Source organism: Corythoichthys intestinalis, chromosome 2, assembly GCF_030265065.1.
Source record: "Corythoichthys intestinalis isolate RoL2023-P3 chromosome 2, ASM3026506v1, whole genome shotgun sequence".
Lineage (NCBI taxonomy): Eukaryota > Metazoa > Chordata > Actinopteri > Syngnathiformes > Syngnathidae > Corythoichthys > Corythoichthys intestinalis.
Genome location: NC_080396.1, coordinates 19,971,982 through 19,994,871, shown reverse-complemented (window position 1 = coordinate 19,994,871; position 22,890 = coordinate 19,971,982). Strand labels below are relative to the sequence as shown.

At 36.7% G+C, this 22,890-nt stretch overlaps 1 protein-coding gene across 2 annotated transcripts; it reads right to left on the bottom strand.

Annotated features, from left to right (window-relative positions):
• Positions 1–882: 882 nt before the first annotated feature.
• On the bottom strand, positions 883–21,337 carry LOC130931368 (uncharacterized). Of its 2 annotated transcripts, XM_057860125.1 has the most exons (9): positions 21,119–21,337; positions 20,821–20,872; positions 16,244–17,354; positions 11,549–11,683; positions 7,296–7,470; positions 7,125–7,223; positions 6,957–7,048; positions 4,764–4,904; positions 883–1,888 (listed from the first exon to the last, which is right to left on the bottom strand). In XM_057860125.1, the coding sequence occupies exons 2-9, from the start codon at positions 20,865–20,867 to the stop codon at positions 1,673–1,675; spliced, it is 2,016 nt and encodes a 671-aa protein (XP_057716108.1). In that variant the 5' UTR covers positions 20,868–20,872; positions 21,119–21,337; the 3' UTR covers positions 883–1,672. The 2 variants fall into 2 exon arrangements, with proteins under 2 accessions (XP_057716108.1, XP_057716098.1); XM_057860115.1 differs by lacking the exon at positions 20,821–20,872.
• Positions 21,338–22,890: the final 1,553 nt, after the last annotated feature.

The window sequence follows — 22,890 nt, the reverse complement described above, 5'->3', positions numbered from 1 at the left end:
TTTTGACAGACTGTGGGCCTTGGCCAATGCCACACAGTTTTTTAATTGTCTGCACCGAGAGAGAAATATTCTGAAATATCAACAAATCTTTTCTCTGCCTCTAACCATAAAAAGGGACAAATTCTGCAACAGGATGGTGCTCCATCGCATACTTCAATCTCTACCTCAAAGTTCCTCAAGGCAAAGAAGATCAAGATCCTCCAGGACTGGCCAACCCAGTCACCAGACATGAACAGGATGAAAGGAAGCATGGAAGACGAAACCCAAGAATGTTGATGAACTCTGGGAGGCATGCAAGACTGCTTTCTTTTATGTTCCTGATGACTTCATCAATAAATTGTATGAATCCTTGCCGAACCACATGGATGCAGTCCTTCAAGCCCATGGAAGTCATACAAAATATTAAATTTGGATCTCACAGTACCACAACTTAATTCGCTTATATTATGTAACATATTTTTTGTATTTGAAGTACATTTTTTGTTCAATTTTCACACTACTTTTTGAAGGCGACAAAACTTTTGTCTTGGCAAAATTTGACCTTTATGTCTTCATTAAATGATAAATCTTTTTTCAGTGTAACAAATATATTTTTGTACATTTAACATCATTTGGGAGGGTCTTAGCTTTCATATGAGCCATTTATGAAACCAATTGAATAATTAAAAGTCAGGTTATGAGTAGTTGTTTCTACAAAATGGATAAGCGACAAGACTTTTGTCAGGGACTTTATATTTTTAATTAACTTTTTTTTTTTTTTTTTTAGCATTCACTTGTTATCCCCACATCAAAATTTTAAGTTTTAATGAGATGTAATTCCAACAAAAGTAAAAATATACGTATATGTATTTTACAGTACTTTTACAAGGTAAAATGCATCTCTTTATTATTTTTTAATGTCATTTATGGAGTGTCTTTAAAATGGTTGATGTGTTTCACCTTAGCCAAATGCCTGCAATTCCCATGATGCCACACCGCAATCACTCTTTTGGCAGGATTTTTCATGAACAAATAATGGTAAGCACAAACTGTTCGTTTAACCACATTTTATCATGTTAACGTGAATGTCTTACACTTAACCTTCTACTATGTTTTACTAGCATGACAATTAAAAAAATAACACAACATTTTTTAATAAGCATTTTTGAAATATACAAGTTTGTATGTAGAGTTAGTGGCTTAACTTTATCAATACTATATGAGTTCCTTATGGTGAGACACATCTTTTAACTGATATTTATTGTAATATCAGGGGGAGGAAGAAATATCTTTTTTTATTACACCAAAAACCAGGTATGAATGAAATATAAAAACATCCATCCGCAAGACATTTACAAAATGAATGCTCTCCAATCCAAAAGTACAGCGTTTCTAAAACAGCAACGTATTATAATAAAGCTATATTTCAGTAGGCTACCTATTTGATAATTGGTGGGTGTACAAGAAATCAAACATCATTAGTTACGAGAAAAGCAAATCAACATTTAGGGGGGGGATGTTTTAAAGAAACAAGAGAAAATGTGACACACATCTAAGTGGTTGTTTCAGGAGCTCTCCGGGTCCCTCTAGTGGGCAAAAACAACCTAACCAACGCAGGGGGGGAAATTAGAATAATTTAAAAGCAGAGAATATCAATAGAGAAAAGCAAAAGTATACATACAGAGATTACGCTTTATGAATCCCTTATTCTTTTATACAAGTTCCAATAATGACTGAGGTTGTTGTTGTTGTTGTTTGTGGAGCCAGGTAGAATGTCACATTTATATTCGCTGCTGCCCAACTGAGACCCCACGCTTAGGCCGGTCTTATCAGATCGAAGATGCGGTGGTGTGTGACTGGGCACTGGTGTGGTGGTGTTTTCACTGAGGCTCTGCACTGTCGCTGAAGACTGACACACAAAACACCAAAACAAATTATACATTCCATTACTATACTGCCTCATCATTAGAAATAAGTGGTTAAAGTGGTATGAAAAAGTATCTGAACCTTTTGGAATTTCTCACATTTCTGCATAAAATTCACCACCTATTGTGATCTGATCTTCGTCAAAATCACACAGATGAAAAAACTGTCTACTTTAACTAAAACCACCCAAACATTTATAGGTTTTCATATTTTATTGAGGGTACTATGCAAAAATGACAGAAGGGGGGAAAATAAGTAAGTGAACCACCACATTTAATATTTTATGCCCCCCCTTTGACAGCAATAACTTCAACCAGACGCTTCCTGTACAGTGCCCTCCATAATTATTGGCACACCTGAAAAAGATGTGTTTTTTAGCTTCTAATAGTTTTTTTAAATTCAAATAATATGAGACCTTAATGGAAAAAAGAGAGAAATCCAACCTTCAATACAAGTGCATTCATTCAGAGGGGGAAAAAATCCCACATAGAGACAAAATTAATTGACATCAAATAATATGTGTCACGATCATTAGCACCCCTGGTGTTAATACTTTGTACAACCCCCTTTTGCCAACAAAACAAGGTCTGGGGACTGAGATGGCCATGGGAGGAGCTTGATTTTGTGTCTGGTGACCATTTCTGTGTAGATTTGGCCATATGTTTAGGGTCATTGTCTTGCTGAAAGACACACAAAAATACACACGGTCCCAGGCTTCAACTGGGACCGTGTGCTTTGGTCAGATAAGACCAAGATTGAGCTTTTTGGCAACAAACACTCTAAGTGGGTCTGACGTGCCACGAAAGATGCGCATGCTGAAAAGCACCTCATACCCACTGTGAAGTATAGGGGTGGGTCAGTGATGCTGTGGGGCTGTTTCGCTTCCAAAGGCCCTGGGAACCTTGTTAGGGTGCATGGCATCATGAATGCTTTGAAATACCAGGACATTTTAAATCAAAATCTGTTGCCTTCTGCCCGAAAGCTGAAGATGGGTCATCACTGGGTCTTTCAGCAAGACAATGACCCTAAACATATGGCCAAATCTACACAGAAATGGTTCACCAGACACAAAATCAAACCCCTCCCATGGCCATCTCAGTTCCCAGACCTTGTTTGTTGGCAAAAGGGGGTTGTACAAAGTATTAACACCAGGGGTTCTAATAATTGTGACACACATTATTTGTTGTCAGATAATTTTTTCTTTATGTGGGATTTTTTCCCCACTGAATGAATGCACTTGTATTTAAGGTTGGATTTTTCTCTTTTTTCCATTAAGGCCCCATATTATTTGAATTTAAAAAAAAAAAAAAAAAAATAGAAGCTAAAAAACATATTTTTCAGGGGTGCCAATAATTATGGAGGGCACTGTAGCTACAGATCAGTCTGGCACATCGATCAGAAATCTTGGCCCATTATTTTCTACAAAACGGCTGTAGTTCAGTCAGATTCCCGGGATGTCTGGCATGAATCACTGTCTTTAGGTCATTGCACACTATCTCAATGGGGTTCAAGTCTGGACTTTGACTTGGCCACTCCAGAAAGTGTATTTTGTTCTTCTGAAACCATTCTGAAGTTGACTTGCTTCTGTGTTTTGGATCTTTGTCTTGTTGCAGCATCCATCCTCTTTTTAGCTTCAACTGTCTGACAGACGGCCACAGGTTTTCCTGCAAAACATCCTGATGAACTTTTGAATTCATTCTTCCATTCATGATTGCAAGTTGTCCAGGCCCTGAGGCAGCAAACAGCCCCAAATCATGATGCTTCCTCCACCGTGCTTCACGGTGGGGATGAGGTGTTGCTGTTGGTGAGCTGTGTCATTTTTCCTCCACACATGACATTATGTCTAACCCCCAACCAATTCAACTTTGGTTTCATCGGTTCACAAAATATTTTGCCAAAACGTCTGTGGAGTATCCAAGTGTCTTTTTACGAACATTGAATGAGCAATAATGTTTGTTTTAGACAGCAGTGGTTTCCTCCACTGAGTCCTCCCATGAACACCATTCTTGGCCATAGTTTTACATATAGTTGAAGTGTGCACAGAGATATTGGACAGTGCCAGTGATTTCTTTAAGTCTTTAGGAGACACTCTAGGGTTCTTTTTTACCTCTCTGAGTATTCGGCGCTGAACTCTTGGCATCACGGTCACTCCTTGGGAGAGAAGCAACAGTGCACAACTCTATTTTTTGGCTGTTCTGACTTCTCTGACTGTAGAATTATGAACATCCAGACTTTTAGAGATGTTTTTTTTATCCTTTCCAAGTTTCATACAAATCAACAATCCTTGATCACAGGTATTCAGACAGCTCTTTTGACCGAGCCATGATGCACATCAGACAATGGTTCTCATCAAGACATTTCTTACTGGGTGTGTGTTTTATAGCGGACAGGGCAGCTTTAAACCTCTCATGTGATTGGGCACACACTTGACTTAAAAAATTGGGTAAAAATTGGTTTCAATTGCTCTTTAAGGCTCTTTAGACAGAGGGTTCACTTAATTATTTATCCTCTGTCTGTCATTGTTTGCATGCTATCCTCATTAAAATATGAAAACCTATAAATGTTTGGGTGGTTTTAGTGAAAGCAGACACTGCATTTTCATCTGTGTGATTTTGATCAGATCACATTTGATGGTGATCTTATGCAGAAATGTGAGAAATTCCAAAAGGTTCCGATACGTTTTCATACCACTTTAGAAATCACACAGAGGAAATTAATGTGGCAGGATGCAACATTCATGCTATCTTATTACATTATGAAGCATGTTTTGAATATAAAAACCGCTACGGTATCTAGTAAAACAGGACAAATTTTAGAAGGATTTGAGCCTAATGTAAAATGATTAAAATCACACTCACGTGTCCAATGGAGACATCACTGCTTGCTAAGGTCTTCTTTTTTCTTGCCATGTTAGGATTCCAGTGGCAAACCAAACTGTCATTCTGGACACTGAAGTTCTTATGGCCAATCAACCAGTATGTGTTCATTTTGCCTTTACCCTAACAGGAGCAAAATTTCAAGTTATTTCTTTGTATAGTGCAAAAGTGTCATGTTTTTCACCAATATAAAATTTTGACAAAATTTCTGTAGCTACAGAAATCAGAAAATGCTTTTAAAAATCCTTTAAAAAATTACAATGAATAAATTAATGAATTGTATTGTTTATTCACAAGATAGAAAGTGAATATTTACTACAGTGATCCCTCGCTATTTCGCGCTTAAAACTTTGCGCCCTCAGTCCATCGCGGTTTTTTTTTCCAATTAAAAAAAAACAAATAAATACAGATGAGATGTCCCAATCTGATCACGTAATCTCACTCTCACTCTTGCTCCTTTTCTTGGTCAGGCAGTGCACTGGAGTTGCTTATTAAAGTTAACATTGATTGACGGACGTTAATGTTTCATCTTGCCAGAGATGCCTGGAAGCCGAGACGTCAAAGCGCCGCATGCGTCAATCATAGTTTAACTTGTTAAACAGTTGCTGTGGCAACTAATTGTGTGTAAGTTAGCAGCTTGAGCGGATTTGAGTGGACTCACTCAATGAAGCATTTAATTAGGACAAGCATTTTTCTACTTTATTCTTGTTTGAAAATAATTCAATTGGACAGTAACATGTTTGGAACTTATCTTAATTATTGATTTTGAAGTGCCTAAAAATCATCAAAATTATATATAGACACAAAAGTATTTTTTTTCAATTATTTTATTTTATTTTTTTAATCAAACATGTCTTATATGTATGTCTTTCCAGTGCTAAATCTGAATAAATACATTGAACACACACCAAAAAAATGTGGGGTTTTTTTTTGGGGGGGGGGGGGGTCGCTACTTCGTGGTTTTTTACTTATCGCGGCGGGTTCTGGTCCCCATTAACCGCGAAAAACGAGGTATCACTGTATTTCTCTTTTTGTTTTATTGAATTTAAAAAAACAATTAAAAATTAAATGTAATTAAATTTAATTTAAAAAATGATTAAATAAGTTCATTAGCAACAAGAAATTAACAGAAAAGTATATATATATATATACATATTTATTATTTATATATATATATATATATAAAGTGTATATATTTATATTCATATAAGTATTATATTTTTTTCTTTTACATTTCATTTTATTTTTTGTTGTTGTTTCCTTGTATAGTGCACTGTGTCAAACTCGCATTCTGGGGGCCAGATCCGGCCCGCCAAATAATTTTATGCGGCCCATCTCGGTAAATCATGTGTATTGTTTCTCACTACAATCCAATGCACAGTTATATTTAAAAGTTTTTTATATAGATATACAGTATTTTTTTTTTTTTTTTTACTTTCTCTTTTTTAAAATACAAATTATTTTAAATGTAAAACTAAAGTATAGTGGCTGCCTTTTTTTTTAATAAACAAAAGCAGATTATAAATTAATTGAATAAATAAAATTTAAAAAGTTAATATTTATTTTTCTCCCTTTGTTTCTTTAAAAAAAGTAATTAATTTATTAAAAAGAGTTACTGTTTTCACTTTTTTTTTCATTAAAAATAAAAATTAAAGTCCGTCTTTTTTCCCTTTGTGGTTTTTGTATGAAAATGCAAATAAATAAAAGTTGAAAATATAAATGAAATGAGAACTTTCATTACTGAGAGGCTTTAAAAATGAGGATTAGGATAATTTTGAAGTGAACAATGTCTCAAAACCATTCATCGACTATCAAAATTGTTGTCATCGGATCATCCATTTGTTGTCTATTTCTTACGAAATTAATCCAAGTCCTATCAGTCAAACGGTACAGCTAGTCACGGTTTTGGAAGCACTTGTGTATGTGCCTTTTAAAAGTCAGTCGCTAGGAGATCCAGTGTGGTGTATCGAAGTCCACTTGTTATTGTTTTATTATTTTTTTATTATTTTTGTTTTTAATCTATTGCTGTGTTGTGTTGTTGTGATTTGGACGTTGAATGTATTACTAATAAAATCTATCTATCTATACTAAACGTGTAAATATTCGAATCGGTAAAAGTTTTTAAAAAAAAAAAAAAATTAAATCATAGATTGAACTTGTCTACATTGCACTCACCTTGACTTCAATTTCTCCACGAAGCTGCAGCTCATAAGCATAGTCTTTGATAAGAGCCAAGTAGGTTTCGGAACTAGTGTGGATTTTTTGAGCTGTCACAATACGACAAACAAACATTCAAAATGTCCATTCTGACAATGACTTCACATTTATTAGATTTCAACATACGCAAGCTGGTAGACTCCATTCTTGATGCTGTATTCACCGTGTCCCCAAACAGACAGTATCTAGGCATTTTGGAGCCTACAATTCCTGCCACACATGGACCTGATAAGGAAGCAAACAAAAGTCATTGGTGCGAAAGCAACAAGAAAATCCAAGTCAACAAAATGCCTTGACCTGTGTGAATTCCAGCTCGGAGTTGCAGCCTCTGGTTGGGCATGTGAGGGATGGCCACCTGTCGGACGGCTGCGACAAGATCCAGAGCCATTTTAGCAATCTCGTCAGCGTGCCGGTCCCCATTCCTCTCGGGGAGTCCGCTCACCACCATGTATGCATCCCCAATTGTTTCTACCTAGTTGGAAGGGCAGGGAACCACTGAGTTACACATTTTTGGACAGTGACTCTCTAATGATTTTTAAACCATATAACAGTGGTGCTCAAAGGGACGCTGAAAGTCACTCACACCAGGGGGTGCTGATGATCTTTTTTAGGTTTTGCCATTCAAAAACAGCCATTTCGGTCCAAATTTGTCACGCTCGAGCATTTTCTCCATACAAGGCTTGCACAATGGCACTACACATGCATGCTGGATAGTTTACGTACTACTACTAGGCTACTACAAAGACAGCGTTCTATTTCACCTACAGTGTGTGTTAGAGTTTTTGTATTGGAAATAAAAGCACCTGTGTATTAATATAAATCCCCGCAAAACTAAAAGGGCAAATAAGCCTCTGTTTAACACCCGCTTTTCACAATACTAAAATAAATTGCACACGAATATCCAACAGCGCTCTGCAAACAATATAATATGGCTACAATGCATGCATGTATTACCGATTTGAAGATACCAAAGGACAATCATCTTCCTTTTCAACTTTGAGTTGAATTTTAGACAATGTTTTGCTTTTGTGAAGCTACAGGTGCTGCATTCCCCAGGTCAAGCCACTTTCAAACTTGAAACAGCGGCAGAAGCGCCTGACCTGGGCTACAGAGAAGCAGCACTGGACTGTTGCTCAGTGGTCCAAAGTACTTTTTTCAGATGAAAGCAAATTTTGCATGTCATTCAGAAATCAAGGTGCCAGAGTTTGGAGGAAGACTGGGGAGAATGAAATGCCAAAATGCCTGAAGTCAAGTACCCACAGTCAGTGATGGTCTCGGGTGCCATATATATTTATATATATTAGGGCTGTCAAACGATTACAATTTTTAATCGAGTTAATCACAGCTTAAAAATTAATTGATCATAATTAATCGCAATTAATAGCAATTCAAACCATCTCTAAAATATGCCATATTTTTCTGTAAATTATTGTTGGAATGGAAAGATAAGACAAGACGGATATATACATTGAACATACTGTACATAAGTACTGTATTTGTTTATTATAACAATAAATCCACAAGACGGCATTAACATTCTTTCTGTGAAAGGGATCCACGGATAGAAAGACTTGTAATTCTTAAAAGATAAATGTGAGTACAAGTTATAGTAATTTTGATAGTTTGTATATTGTGACTAAATATTGCCATCTAGTGTATTTGCTGAGCTAAACTTAATGTTTGAGTATTATTTTGCATAGCTATTTTGATTGGGAATGCCAGATCTTTTTGCATTGAGTGCTTTTCTTTTTGTGAACATTATTTTATTTTTGAGAGATAGGAATATTATTTTTTTTGTGCTTTCACTAAATGATACTGTAGCGACTTAAATGTTCTTAACTGCCCAAATGCATGATGGGAATTTGAGCAACCATGAGTCACAGTGGTTGCTGCAAATGGTAAATCTTCTCTGTGTTGAGTACAATACATGGTGTTAAGAAAAAGTTCATCTCCAGTAATTCATCCCCATGTCGCTTGCCACAATACTTATATCAGTTCTGAAAGAGATGCCACCGCTTATTCCATTAAATATCGTTGCTCTAACAAATGCCTACATTACCAATTCGCCATCTTGGTAATTGGCAGTGCTATGGACCAGCAATTCATGTTGGCTCATTGTCGTCAGTTGGCTCGGTTCGTCCGATATCCTCCTGGGGAACACGGCTGCGTACATATAAACATCGAGAGGCATTGGATGGCTTTTTATGGCTATTTTATATAATATATATATTTTTTTATTTTATTTATTATATTTTTATATATATATTTTAAAAACTTTTTATTTTAACTTAACATTATATTCGTGTTTCAATTTGCTAATTGGTTTCGAAAAAAATTCTGCTCAATAGAAAAAGTTGTTTTCTTAATTTTTTTGTTTAAACCAAGATATCTTAAAGTAACACATTAGCAGCACATTAAAGCTGTAATTGCAATATCATGATACTGTGAAACTGTGATATTTTGCTTAAGATAATCATACCGTCAGAATATCATACCGGCACATGCCTATAAATCATTTAGAGAAGAGTTCTCGGAAAACAGAAACAGACTCAAGATTACCCCAAAATGGAACTAATGTTTCTACTTCATTTTGGCTAAATAGTTAATAAAACACTGCCAGAAGTTATCATTTGTTTGTGCCAAGTTAGACTATAAAACATGAAATTCCCAGGGCAAAAGTTGGCCACTCTTTTTTCTTTTTTAATTCAATTATTTAATTTTGAATTATGATTTTTTTTTTATTATTATTATTATTATTATTATTATTATTATCTTAATATAATACTTTATTCTAATTGATATATTATTTATGTCATTGCCCATGGCAAAATATGCACTGGTTACACTAATATTACACTTTGATTTCAAATTGGGGGTCACAAATTATTTTCCCAGAGGCCTCAGTTGGTCCCCAGGCCACATCCATTAGACCCCTGAATTAGAGAGTTAACTTAAACTTAACTTCACTTTTAAAAAAAAAATCTAAATACTCTTTTTGAACAATTTTTAAAATGTAATTGTATTCTTTTAATTAAAAAAACGAAAAGGGGAAAAATATTGTGTTTTCTATATTTTAATAATTTTTTCCATTTATCTATCTTCAGAAACAAAAGACGAAAAAATTATTCCCTATCTTTTTACTTTTTAATTTTTTTTTAACTTATTTGTTCATTCTCAAGCCGTCGTTTAACTTATTGCCTGGAATTGAGAATAATAAACGTTCAATTCATTTAAACTAGAGCAGGGGTGGCTAACCCTGGTCCTCGAGAGCCGCAATCCAGCTTGTTTTCCATGTCTCCCTCCTTTAACACACATGAATCAAATGATCAGCTCATCAGCAAGCTCTGCAGTTGCCTCATAACAATCCTGCTAATTTGATTCAGGTGTGTTGGAGGAGGGAGACACGGAAAACAAGCTGGATTGCGGCTCTCGAGGACCAGGGTTGGCCACCCCTGAACTAGAGGGATTGGCAATTCTCATATTTCAGCGCCATGAACGACCCAGTCGAAATGGATTGGACATATAATGCCGTAAATGGCCACCAATGAGTTAATTGTAGTGATAATGTTAGTCAGTGAGCCAACTTTTTTTAGGTGATACTTGCTGTAAAATTTTGGAGAACCACTCATATACGACATGCCTTTTACGATAACTGGTGCATAATTTTAAGGGAATGAGAAGAGCCGCTATGATTGGCGGTGAATGGAATCTAAATTAATTGGTTCTTACCTTTGGCGCTTTGTATTTGCATTTGTATGTTTTTCATCTGATGGGGGAAAATATTACATTATGCTTTTGTGATGTATGATTGCTTCTGTGACATAGATTGTAACAACTTCTATTGTTTTTATGTCTGTGAACAACTTCTATTGTTTTTCACCTTGTTCCCATAGTTAGGAGACGCGCTTGAGTAGGGAATCTCACAAGATAACTTGTTTTGCACCATAGTATTGTTTTATTACACGCCTGGGTCCCATAGTTACAAGCCTGGATCCATAGCTAGAAGGGAATCTCACGAGATAAGTTGTCTTGCACCCATAATATTTACCATTTGTTGCAACTGTTGCAGCACAGCTCATTTGTCCCATGTGAAAAGCCCCTTTTCAAGGGGGCTGAACCAAAATTAGCTTTTCATTGGGCAGGGCCGCGCCGCTCGGAGACGGAGGTTGGCGTCTCTGCCTCCGCGGGGCGCGTCCCTACAAAAACCGGACATTTCCGGACGACCCGTGAAGTCCACCAGCGGGTCACGTACGAATCGCCTGGCTTTTTTCCTTCGCCGCCTTACCTGAGTGTGTTGGCTCCCCGCTCATTTGTCACGGTAAGCGATTTTCATTGCTAAGGGACATTTCGTTTTGCTGTAACGGTAAATCTAGCGTCATCGTTGACATTTGTTGATACTTGTTTGCTTGCTCTTGTGGGATTGTAATCAATAAATCTCATTTATTCTGCATTTTCTAATCAATAAACATTGTCTATTTTGCAAAAGTGTGCCTGTTACTGATTCACCGCAAACCTGGAAATTTCGGAAAACATCATCCATAATTTTTTACCTTGTAAACATCATATGAGTCGATTCGTGTGTCAAAGCAAACGTAGAGGTTGTTGAGCATCTCCACAACTTGGAGAGGAGTACAGGAGGCGGAGATGGACGTGAAACCGACAATGTCCGAGAAAAAAATGGTCACCTAGAAGAGAGAGAGAAATGAGCATAGACTTTGGAGTGCCCGTAAACAATTCAGTTTATTTTTTTTCTAACAGTCCTTATTCCTCAAAGATGACGAAATAAGGACATGATTTCTGAATGGTTGTTTTTATATTTCAACTGATGATCATTCAAGATCACTCTGCAATAAAGCTTTCAGTTCATTTCACAATATTAAAGCTCTTCTCCCCCTGCGCTCATCTGCACATATTGCTTTTGGCACAGCTGTAGCATCCTCTTATATTACCCAAATGTAATTTTCACCTGATAAACTTGTTTTATCTTCTGATGAATATGAAACAGGGCAATTATAGGCAATTAGACCAACAATAGCTACAAAGGGAGCAAAGACATACTCATTTCGCATCTCTGCAGATGACCAAGGGTACCCTTGTTACAGCAGTCTCAATACTAAAACCTCAAGATGAACTCAGTACAACAACTAGGTTTTTCAGCAACTGGAGAATTCATTGAGTTCAAAAAGAGGCAGGATTTACATTGTAATGTAAATATGACCTGAAACTTAAAAATCTTCTCCAGGCTTGTGAAGGTTTTTCTGACGTTTAAAGGGACATTATTCATGTGCAACCCAGTAGAATCTTGTTTAATAAATTGGAGGGGAAAAAAATCAAAGAATTTTAATTTTGTGATTCGTAATAGTAGAGAAAAAAAAACAACTGTATTTTCGAGAAGTGGGCATGTCATAAATACGCATTATGACATGCACCTCTGCTCCAGTCTATTAATGTGTGCGTGCCAAGGTTATTGTGAACAAAAACGAACGAAATGACAAAAACTAGAATTGAATCGAAAACATTTACATTAAATGAAATAAATAAGACCTATAAATAAAAGAAAAAATAAGAACCAACTGAAAGTGTATTGTGTGTTCGCAAAACTAATTAGCAGTGTTTACACACCTCAAAATTACATAGCTCAATGACTCTCTCTCTATAATATGTATATATATATATATATATATATATATATATATATATATATATATATATATATATATATATATATGTATATATATATATATATACATATATATACACATATATACACATATATATAACATGGGTAAACCTCAACCATGAGAGATAGAATGTGAAGGAAAAAAAACTGAAAATCACATTGTTTGATTTTTAAATAATTCATTTGCAAATCATGGTGGAAAATAAGTATTTGGTCAATACCAAAAGTTCATCTCAATACTCTGTTATGTACCCTTTGTTGGCAATAACGGAGGCCAAACGTTTTCTGTAACTCTTCACAAGCTTTTCACACACTGTTGCTGGTATTTTGGCCCATTCTTCCATGCAGATCTCCTCTAGAGCAGTGATGTTTTGGGGCTGTCGTTGGGCAACACGGACTTTCAACTACCTCCACAGATTTTCTATGGGGTTGAGATCTGGAGACTGGCTAGGCAACTCCAGGACCTTGAAATGGTTCAGACGAAGCCACTTCTTTGTTGCCCTGGCTGTGTGTTTGGGATCATTGTCATGCTGAAAGACCCAGCCACGTCTCATCTTCAATGCCCTTGCTGATGGAAGGAGATTTTCACTCAAAATCTCCCGATACATGGCCCCATTCATTCTTTCCTTTACACAGATCAGTCGTCCTGGTCCCTTTGCAGAAAAACAGCCTCAAAGCATGATGTTTCCACCCCCATGCTTCACAGTGGGTATGGTGTTCTTCGGATGCAATTCAGCATTATTTCTCCTTCAAACCCGAGAACTTATGTTTCTACCAATAAAGTTTTATTTCGGTTTCATCTGACCATAACACATTCTCCCAGTCCTCTTCTGGATCATCCAAATGCTCTCTAGCGAACTGCAGTCGGGCCTGAACGTGTACTTTCTTCAGCAGGGGGGACACGTCTGGCAGTGCAGGGTTTGAGTCCCTGGCGGCGCATTGTGTTACTGATAGTAGCCTTTGTTACCGTGGTCCCAGCTCTCTGTAGGTCATTTACCAGGTCCCCCCTTGTGGTTCTGGGATTTTTGCTCACTGTTCTTGTTATCATTTTGACGCCACGGGGTGAGATCTTGCATGGAGCCCCAGATCGAGGGAGATTATCAGTGGTCTTGTATGGCTTCCATTTTCTAACAATTGCTCCCACAGTTGATTTCTTTACACCAAGCGTTTTACCTATTGCAGATTCAGTCTTCCCAGCCTCGTGCAGGTCTACAATTTTGTCTCTGGTGTCCTTCGACAGCTCTTTGGTCTTGGCTATAGTGGAGTTTGGAGTGTGACTGACTGAGATTGTGGATAGGTGTCTTTTATACCGATAATGAGTTAAAACAGGTGCCATTAATACAGGTAACGAGTGGCGCCTCGTTAGACCTCGTTAGAAAAAGTTAGACCTCTTTGACAGCCAGAAATCTTGCTTGTTTGTAGGTGACCAAATACTTATTTTCCACTGTAATTTGGAAATAAATTATTTAAAAATCAAACAATGTGATTTTCTGTTTTTTTTCCACATTCTGTCTCTCATGGTTGAGGTTTACCCATGTTGACAATTACAGGCCTCTCTAATCTTTTCAAGTAGGAGAACTTGCACAATTGGTGGTTGACTAAATACTTATTTGCCCCACTGTGTGTGTAATATATATATATATATATATATATATATATATATATATATATATATATATATATATATATATATATATATATATATATATATATATATATATATATAGGGCTGTCAAAATGAACGCGTTAACGGGCGTTAATTAATTTTTTAAATTAATCACGTTAAAATATTTGACGCAATTAACGCAGATGTCCCGCTCAGACAGATTTAAATGACAGAACAGTGAAACGCTCCCTTGTTGTTATGGAGTTTTGCCGCCCTCTGCTGGCGCTTGGCCATCTCCCATATTGCCTCAAACAGATTACAATGAGGCCGTTTATGGACATTAAGAGTGAAGAGAATGCCACCGGCCGCTTGGGGGCAGCGCCGTTCCATACTCATGTTATTTCTTCTCAACGTGGGAGAATTAGTAGTTGTGAGACGTTTATGCTGTATTAACAATGCAATGCAAATTGCTATTTGTGCTCCACACATATTTCAGTAAGTTTTCTTTCTTTTAGTGGCAATTATGTGTCTCTTGTTGTATTTTGGGTAAGATATGTACAGATATATGTTATACAGTAAAGGCGAGTGGACACAGGCGTTCTTTGGACCGCGCCGTTTATTGGCAACTCCTTCACAACAAACATACAGTGGGGAGAACAAGTATTTGATACACTGCCAATGGGAAAACCCATTGGCAGTGTATCAAATACTTGTTCTCCTCACTGTAAGTATCGTTAAGTGAAAGCACAACAAAAATAATATTCCTATTTCTCCCCAAAAAAATAATGTTCACAAAAAGAGAAGCACTTCAGTCTATAGTAATGAGGCCCTATTCTGACATAGTTCAACAACAACGCAAAATGAACTGGCATTCCATATCAAAATAGCTATGCAAAATACACGTAAAACTTAGACTTTGGTCACTCTATTTTTATTATTGTTATTTTTATTCTTCTTATTATTATATTAACTCTACTTTTGATTGAAAATTTTATAAATTTTATTAAAACGAAAACATGAAGAGGGGTTTTAATATAAAATTACTATAACTTGTAACTATAACATTTATCGTTTAAGAACTACAAGTCTTTCTATCCGTGGATCACTTTAACAGAAAGAATGTTAATGCCATTTGTGGATTTATTGTTACAATAAACAAATACAGTACTTATGTACAGTATGTTGTATGTATATATCCGTCGTGTGTCTTTCCATTCCAACAATAATTTACAGAAAAATATGGCATATTTTAGAGATGGTTTGAATTGCGATTAATTGCGATTAATTACGATTAATTAATTTTTAAGCTGTAATTAACTCGATTAAAAATTGTAATCGTTTGACAGCCCTAATATATATATATATATATTTATATATATATATATATATATATATATATATATAGGTAAGTTTGCGCTGAGAGAAAAAATACCATTGTTTAATAAAGAATCTAACAAAAATGAGCAGTTACTCAAAATGTTACTCATTACTTAAGTATTATTTTCACACGATACTTTTTTACTTGTACTTGAGTACATTTTTTTGATGACTACTTTTACTCTTACTTGAGTAATATTATTTTGAAGTAACGCTACTCCTACTTGAGTTAAATTTTTGGCTTCTCTACCCACCTTTGACTACCTGTAATTCCATTATTTGTTCTTGAGTTATCTTGAACACAAACAGACATACAGTAAACACTATATAACCTCTGCCATCCGTAAATCTCACCTATTGGCAGATAATTGAGACCTGGCGTCCACATACGGGGACATTACATTTTGGGTAATCCAGGTCACAATATTAACATTTGGCATAGTAGACATGTCATGCCCCAAGAAGTCATAGCCACCTATGTGGATTGTGAACACTGGGTCTTTATGAGGATATATATATATTTTTTTATAATTAACCAAAAAATCTGTCGCTTTATCGGGGGTTAAGAACACTAAAACCAACCTTCTCGTAGCTCTCCGCCTCTACGTGTTTATGCCGGCGCAGCTGTCTAGCGACAGACTTTGGCAGCATTTGGTGTAGAAGATCTTCAGCCAGCTTTCTTTGCCGCCTAAGGTCCTCTGTCTTCTCTTTCAAACTGTGCGCATAGTTTTGAATCCACTCAGTCATTTGCTTGAAGGAGAACATGACCACCGGGTAGATGAGGCAGGCGATTGTCAGAAAGCTGATCTTCCTACTAAGGGCTGAAGACACTGAGCGAGAGGACATTTTAAGTAGAGGCAGCGCACGACCGAACAAGCACTGCTGAGTGTTATTTAGAGCTTGAAGGCCAGCAAGAGACCCGGGCAGATCTTTGCCCGAATGTGTGAGCTCCCAAATATTGGTGTTAAAGGTATTTTTGAAATACAAGCTGGTGTTGAACTTTCCATCAATGTTCTTTAACCAGCAGTCATGCAGTTGTTCTGTCATGAGAGCAGCAAAGCTCAGGTGCATTACGACAAAAGTCCACTTCTCCTGAAAGGCAGGAAAAGCTATGATAAATGGGAAGTCCATGAACTGGAAGTTGAGCTCTATAAATGAAAGAAGAAGTCTTGCAGATAGAACATTTCTCCAGTTTGAGTCATGTTTAGCTTTGTTTAGAGTATCTTCTTCTGTTGACCACATGTCTAGAAGCCTTCCGATGAACAAGTTCAGAGAAGAAGTGACGTTTTCATTTGTTCCATTTGCATCAAATGAAACATTAAGTGATGCTTGGACACTCCTTTCAATGTCTTGGCAAAATTCAGCCACCTCAACATGGCAATGGATCTCATCTAAGTCACCACACAGATTCTCCATAGGCAGTACAGCTGTAGAACCACTGGCGTTGAACGTCTCTATTCCAGCTTTGCTTAACAGGTGACGCATCATTTGCAGCTTACCGACCAGGTGCAAGATGGCTACCGTCCGGCATGAAGCTAGCGCTTCGTAAGCAGCTTCTGTGGAGTGGAGCAACTGAAAATTGGAGCTGAGGTCAGTGGATACTGAAGCCAGCAAGGCCAGGAAAGAGAGGAGGCACGCCGTCAGAACCCGTTGAACGGTGCGGCCACTGCCGGATTGGGAGAATATGAAACACCTGCAATGGAGTGCAGCAAAATGTGATATACCGATTAGTGTAAAAACTGTCGTTAAATAAATTGAATAATGCAAACGGTGAACTTCATTGAAATGCCTAGAGCTTGTTTATTGAATAACACAAATAAAAAAAATAATAGCTCCAGAAGTGCCTAAATTCCCTAGACTCAGAAATATCTCTTGTAAATGTTAAATAAATAGCTCTCCAGAAAAAATGTGTTGTCCCCCCCCAAAAAAAGTGTTAAACATGTTACTGTCCCACCGTGCTGCCTTTATAAAGCGAATTATTTTTAAACAAGAATAATGTAGAAAAATGCTTGTCTTGATTAAATGCTTCATTGAGTGAGTCCACTCAAATCCGCTCACTGGTCAGAATAGCCGTGCACACACACACAATGAGTTGCCACAGCACACTGGTGTTTAACAAGCTAAACAATGATTGACACATTAGGCGTCTTTGAAGGTAAAAAAGCCATGCTTCTCTGGCAAGATCAAAGCTTCAATGCCTGTCAATCAGTTAATTAATTAATAGTTCATTTTAACAAGCAGGAAGGAGAGTGAGGCTGTACGACCATGAAGCAGAAAAACATAAAAAATTAAAAAATAAATCATTAAAAACCTGATCCTTTTCACCAGATTTTGATCCTCTAAAAATTGGAGCAATCCCTAGTCCCTATCCCTAATTTCAAATGTATTTTTTCTAGGGCTGTCAAAATTATCGCGTTAACGCGCGGTAATTAATTTTTTAAATTAATCACGGTAAAATATTTGACGCAATTAACGCACATGTCCCGCTCAGAAAGTATTTTGCCTTTTGGTAAGTTTTACAGCAAGGCTTTTTATGCTGTCCAACAGCGAACTCTTGTGGTCGCTTTGCGACATGGTTTATTGTTTTCTTGCCAGTTCATTATGGCTGCACGACGTCTCGGGCTGATAATGTTGTGCTTATATGATCCTTGGACAAGATTTGTCCGTAAGTATGGTTGTTGTAAAGAATGTACATATTATGTTAGTAAGCGAAATGTTCTATTTTTTTGTATGAGACGCTTTTTGTTTATGTTTAGTGAACCTGTATAGCGTGCTAAGCTAACGTTGTTGCTAATGCAATGCTTGTGTACTTTTTGTAGTTTTACGACGGTCTAAAGAGGACAATGGTTTGAGGCCATTTTATTAATAAATCAGATGAAGAAGGAAGAAGTCTAATTATTAAGGCGTCGTTCACTAGCTGTCTAGCTTTGGAAAAAGTAGACGCTTCGGAGTGAGGACAGCATAGACAGATTTAAATGACAGTAGAGTGAAATGCCTACTACAGTCTTTATGTACCGTATGTTGAATGTATATATCCTTCTTGTGTCTTATCTTTCCATTCCAACAATTTATTTTACAGAATATATATATAATTTACAGAAAAATATGGCATATTTTATAGATGGTTTGAATTGCGATTAATTGCGATTAATTACGATTAATTAATTTTTAAGCTGCAATTAACTCGATTAAAAATGTTAATCGTTTGACAGCCCTAATTTTTTCATATCGGCCAGTCGGATTAAAAAAAAAGATGATACCGATATACGTCAAATTTCCATATATCGGCCTGATATATCAGTCTATCTCTAATAAATACTTGCTTCGTGTGGTTGACATTGACGGCGCTACCTCCCAGTCAAAATGGATTGGACGTCTAGCGCTGTCAATGGCAGGAAAACCAGGGCTGCTATGATAATTTGACTCATCTCATCTATTTTGATAACCAATATACTGTTTGGAGACCTAAAAATGGTCAAAATCCTTATTTACGCCTCTTAATAACACACTCCATTGTTATTTTCCTTTAAATAACAAAAACAAACAAGCAGTAAATATTCTGTTTTTGAAACTTTAAATGTTTGTTTTTTTTAACGTAGAAAAGGGAAAAAAATGAAATGTTCTCTCGTTATGTATTCATTTATTTTACATTTTTATCTTACCCTTACTGTATATTACCCATATTTTTACACCAGTGAAAAATGCAGTCAGTTAATGAGAAATCATAATTTTTCTATTAAAGTGAGCCCTGTTAGTACCTCATCAAGAAATGCTCTGTTTACAAATATCACACGATGCTCTGTTACGATTATTAATTTCCAAAGAGAAGTCATCCCACACAGGACATGTTTGGCTAGTGCTTTGATTTACAGCAGCCGAAAAGCGTGACTACTGAATGGGATCCGAGCTTATGACCAAATCCGATACTGTCCGATGCTACAAAAATAGCCATAGAGGGCAACGATACTGAGTTTCGGATCAGGACGTCACTATGTTTATACTTTCTTTGGTACCACTGTTTTTGCCTGGTGGTGGGACAAGCAAAGCCTGACAGCCCGTCAGGCTAATAACGCATTGGATGAAACACTATTAAAGGGACATACTCACCTAGTAGAAATGACCTTCATGTGAAAGACTTGCTCAAAATATTTAAGTATGCAATTCTCAACTTCCTCAAACTTCTGATCATGAATAAAATACTAATGAAACACACACAAAAATGACACCGCTTAAAGGCACAACCATTTTGTGACGTCAGTTATATCCACGCACTAAAACTTTGATAGATCCGAATACAGGTGCACGGGATGATTTTTGTTACAGGATGTCATGAGAAGAGTCGGGAAATTTGGCATACTCTCATTTGATTTTGTGTGGGTGGCCACTTCTTGGAAATAATAATAGGGCTGTCAAAATTATCGCGTTAAAGGGCGGTAATTAATTTTTTGAATGAATCACGTTACAATATTTGACGCAATTAACGCACATGCCCTGCTCAAACAGATTAAAATGACAGCACAGTGTAATGTCCACTTGTTACTTGTGTTTTTTAGTGTTTTGTGTCGCCCTCTGCTGGCGCTTGTGTGCGACTGAATTTATGGGTTTCAGCACCATGAGCAATGTGTAATTATTGACATCAACAATGGCGAGCGACTAGTTTATTTTTTGATTGAAAATTTTACAAATTTTATTAAAATTAAAACATTAAGAGGGGTTTTAATATAGAATTTCTATAACTTGTTCTAAGATTTATCTTTTAAGAACTACAAGTCTTTCTATCCATGGATCGCTTTAACAGAATGTTAATAATGTTAATGCCATCTTGTTGATTTATTGTTATAATAAACAAATACAGTATTTATGTACAGTATGTTGAATGTATATATCCGTCTTGTGTCTTATCTTTCCATTCCAACAATAATTTACGGAAAAATATGCTATATTTTATGGATGGTTTGAATTACGATTAATTAATTTTTAAGCTGTGATTAACTCGATTAAAATTTTTAAGCGTTTGGCAGCCCTAAATAATAATAATAGGTAGTTTTAGGTAAGTTTTTTTCTCCACAAATACACATCAGAAAAATGAAATTCTATTTTTTTTTTTTAATTATTATTATTATTATTAAGCAAGATTCATGATACAGGTGTTGTCTTACCCTTTAAATTCATTTGCTGCCTTCAAAAACGATACCATCCTGTCCATTTTGTCTGTCACGGTTAAAGTAAACATTAAATATTCAAATTTGATCCACTCAGCCACATATCAATGAGCTAAATCTAGCTAAAATAGCTTGAAAAATAACATTCTGGGCATTGTCAATGCAAATTATTTGGCATAACTGACAAAATGACATTAAAGCTTATGAAAAATAATGTAAAAAAGAAAATCAAATTAAAAAATCACCTTTAAATTAAACTGTGCGAGTAAACGTTTGATTAAAATTAAGTGTTTACCTGCACTGTTGGCAGTCAGTGTTCACATCTTTGGAGTTGGACCTTGGAGACACTCTTCCCTTTCTAATAAAACGTCTTTTTAGAGAAGCAGAGGACAATGTCCCAGATGCAAGACATTCCTTTTTCATTAATTCCAAAGTTGACATGAGATTTGTGCGGCAAATTTAACTCTCTGGCGCCACTTGCTCACAGGACAGTCATCTCTGCACTCTCTTCAAACACAAATGGTAATCTGCGGGATTGAAGCGTGTAGATAGCATGAAGCCTTTTCTTACTTCCGTTTTGTGCTACAAAATAAAAGATGTCACGTTTTAAACCTTGATTTTCAATCTAATTTCTTTCCAATTCCCTATTTTTTATCATTCAAAAGAGAGTTGACGGTATTTAATACAACAAGGGGAATATTTTTAAGTGTTAAAATAATCTGATTTCATGTTAGAAATTATCCTTTACAGATTGAAAAAATATTTATTTTCAAGAATAGAGTGGTAATATTCATAGGATAAAGTTATTGTTAATTTTGGATGAAACTTTTTTCTTCTTAAAACGCTTTGATGATGATTGAGGTCCAATCCATGTTGACTGGGAAAATCAGCAATGAATGAATGAATGTCGTTTCTTCCCAAGAGCTATCAGAATACTTAACTCAAGTTTACACTTAAATGTTACTCTCATTGCACTGCTAATGCCACAACATTGCCACGTGCATCCCACTAATAAATATGTTCTCTGACATCCGTCTCAATCTGGGTACTGCATATTTGCACGTTTACAATATAGCATTTTTGCACTGTTACATTAATATCTATGCACAAACTCATTTGCACTAACATATCAAGTCAGCCATCTGCCTCCTAGTTTGAGTACTGTAAATTGTCATATACACACTGTTATATTTCAACTACCTCACTTTAGTAATTTATTCACTTTATTCCCAACCTGTGTACCCTGTAACTTGTTTTTTAATATTAGCCTTATTGCACTATTGTTTTATGTGGGGCACGATATGGCGAAGCTTCAAATCTTGTTGTACTCTGTACAATGACAATAAAGGCTTTCTATTTTATTCAATTCTATTTTATTCTATACTGTTCTATTTGATGCAATTTGATTCTGGTTTATATCTAATCCATTTGAACTCAGCTAAAATGGTTTGGACATCTATCGACATCAGTGGCACCCAATAAGGTATTTTTGACATGAAATATACTTTGGGGATAAAGTGTTTATTCACTCATTCATTTTCTCCCGCTTATCCGAGGTTGGGTTGCGGGGGCAGCAGTTTCAGCAGGGAAGCCCTGACTTCCATCTCCCCAGCCACTTCGTCCAGCTCTTCTGGAAGGGGCCCAAGGTGTTCCCAGGCCAGCTGGGAGACATGTCGCCCCAGCGTGTCCTGGGTCAGCTAGGCGGCCTCGTCCAAGTAGGACATGCCCGAAACACCTCATCAGGATGCGGCCAGGAGGTATCGTAATCACACCTCCGGGGTGAGCCAGAACGGGGCCGTACAGTCCCGTGCCGGCTCCTCCTTGATTTTAACGCATCACACACCGAGGTTGTGGGATGGGTGGGACCTACTGGAGGGGGTGACATCACGGTTGGCTCCTCACGGTGTTCCTGCTGCCCTAAGCCGGGCCCCCCCCACACACACACACGCACACACAATCCCATCACGGTGCTGGGTAATGGTTGCTAGTCGGGAACCTGGTAGCCACAGTAATAAGGCGGTAGGTGGGTCCCACACTTTTCTCAATGGCACGGCTCCCGGGGCGTGG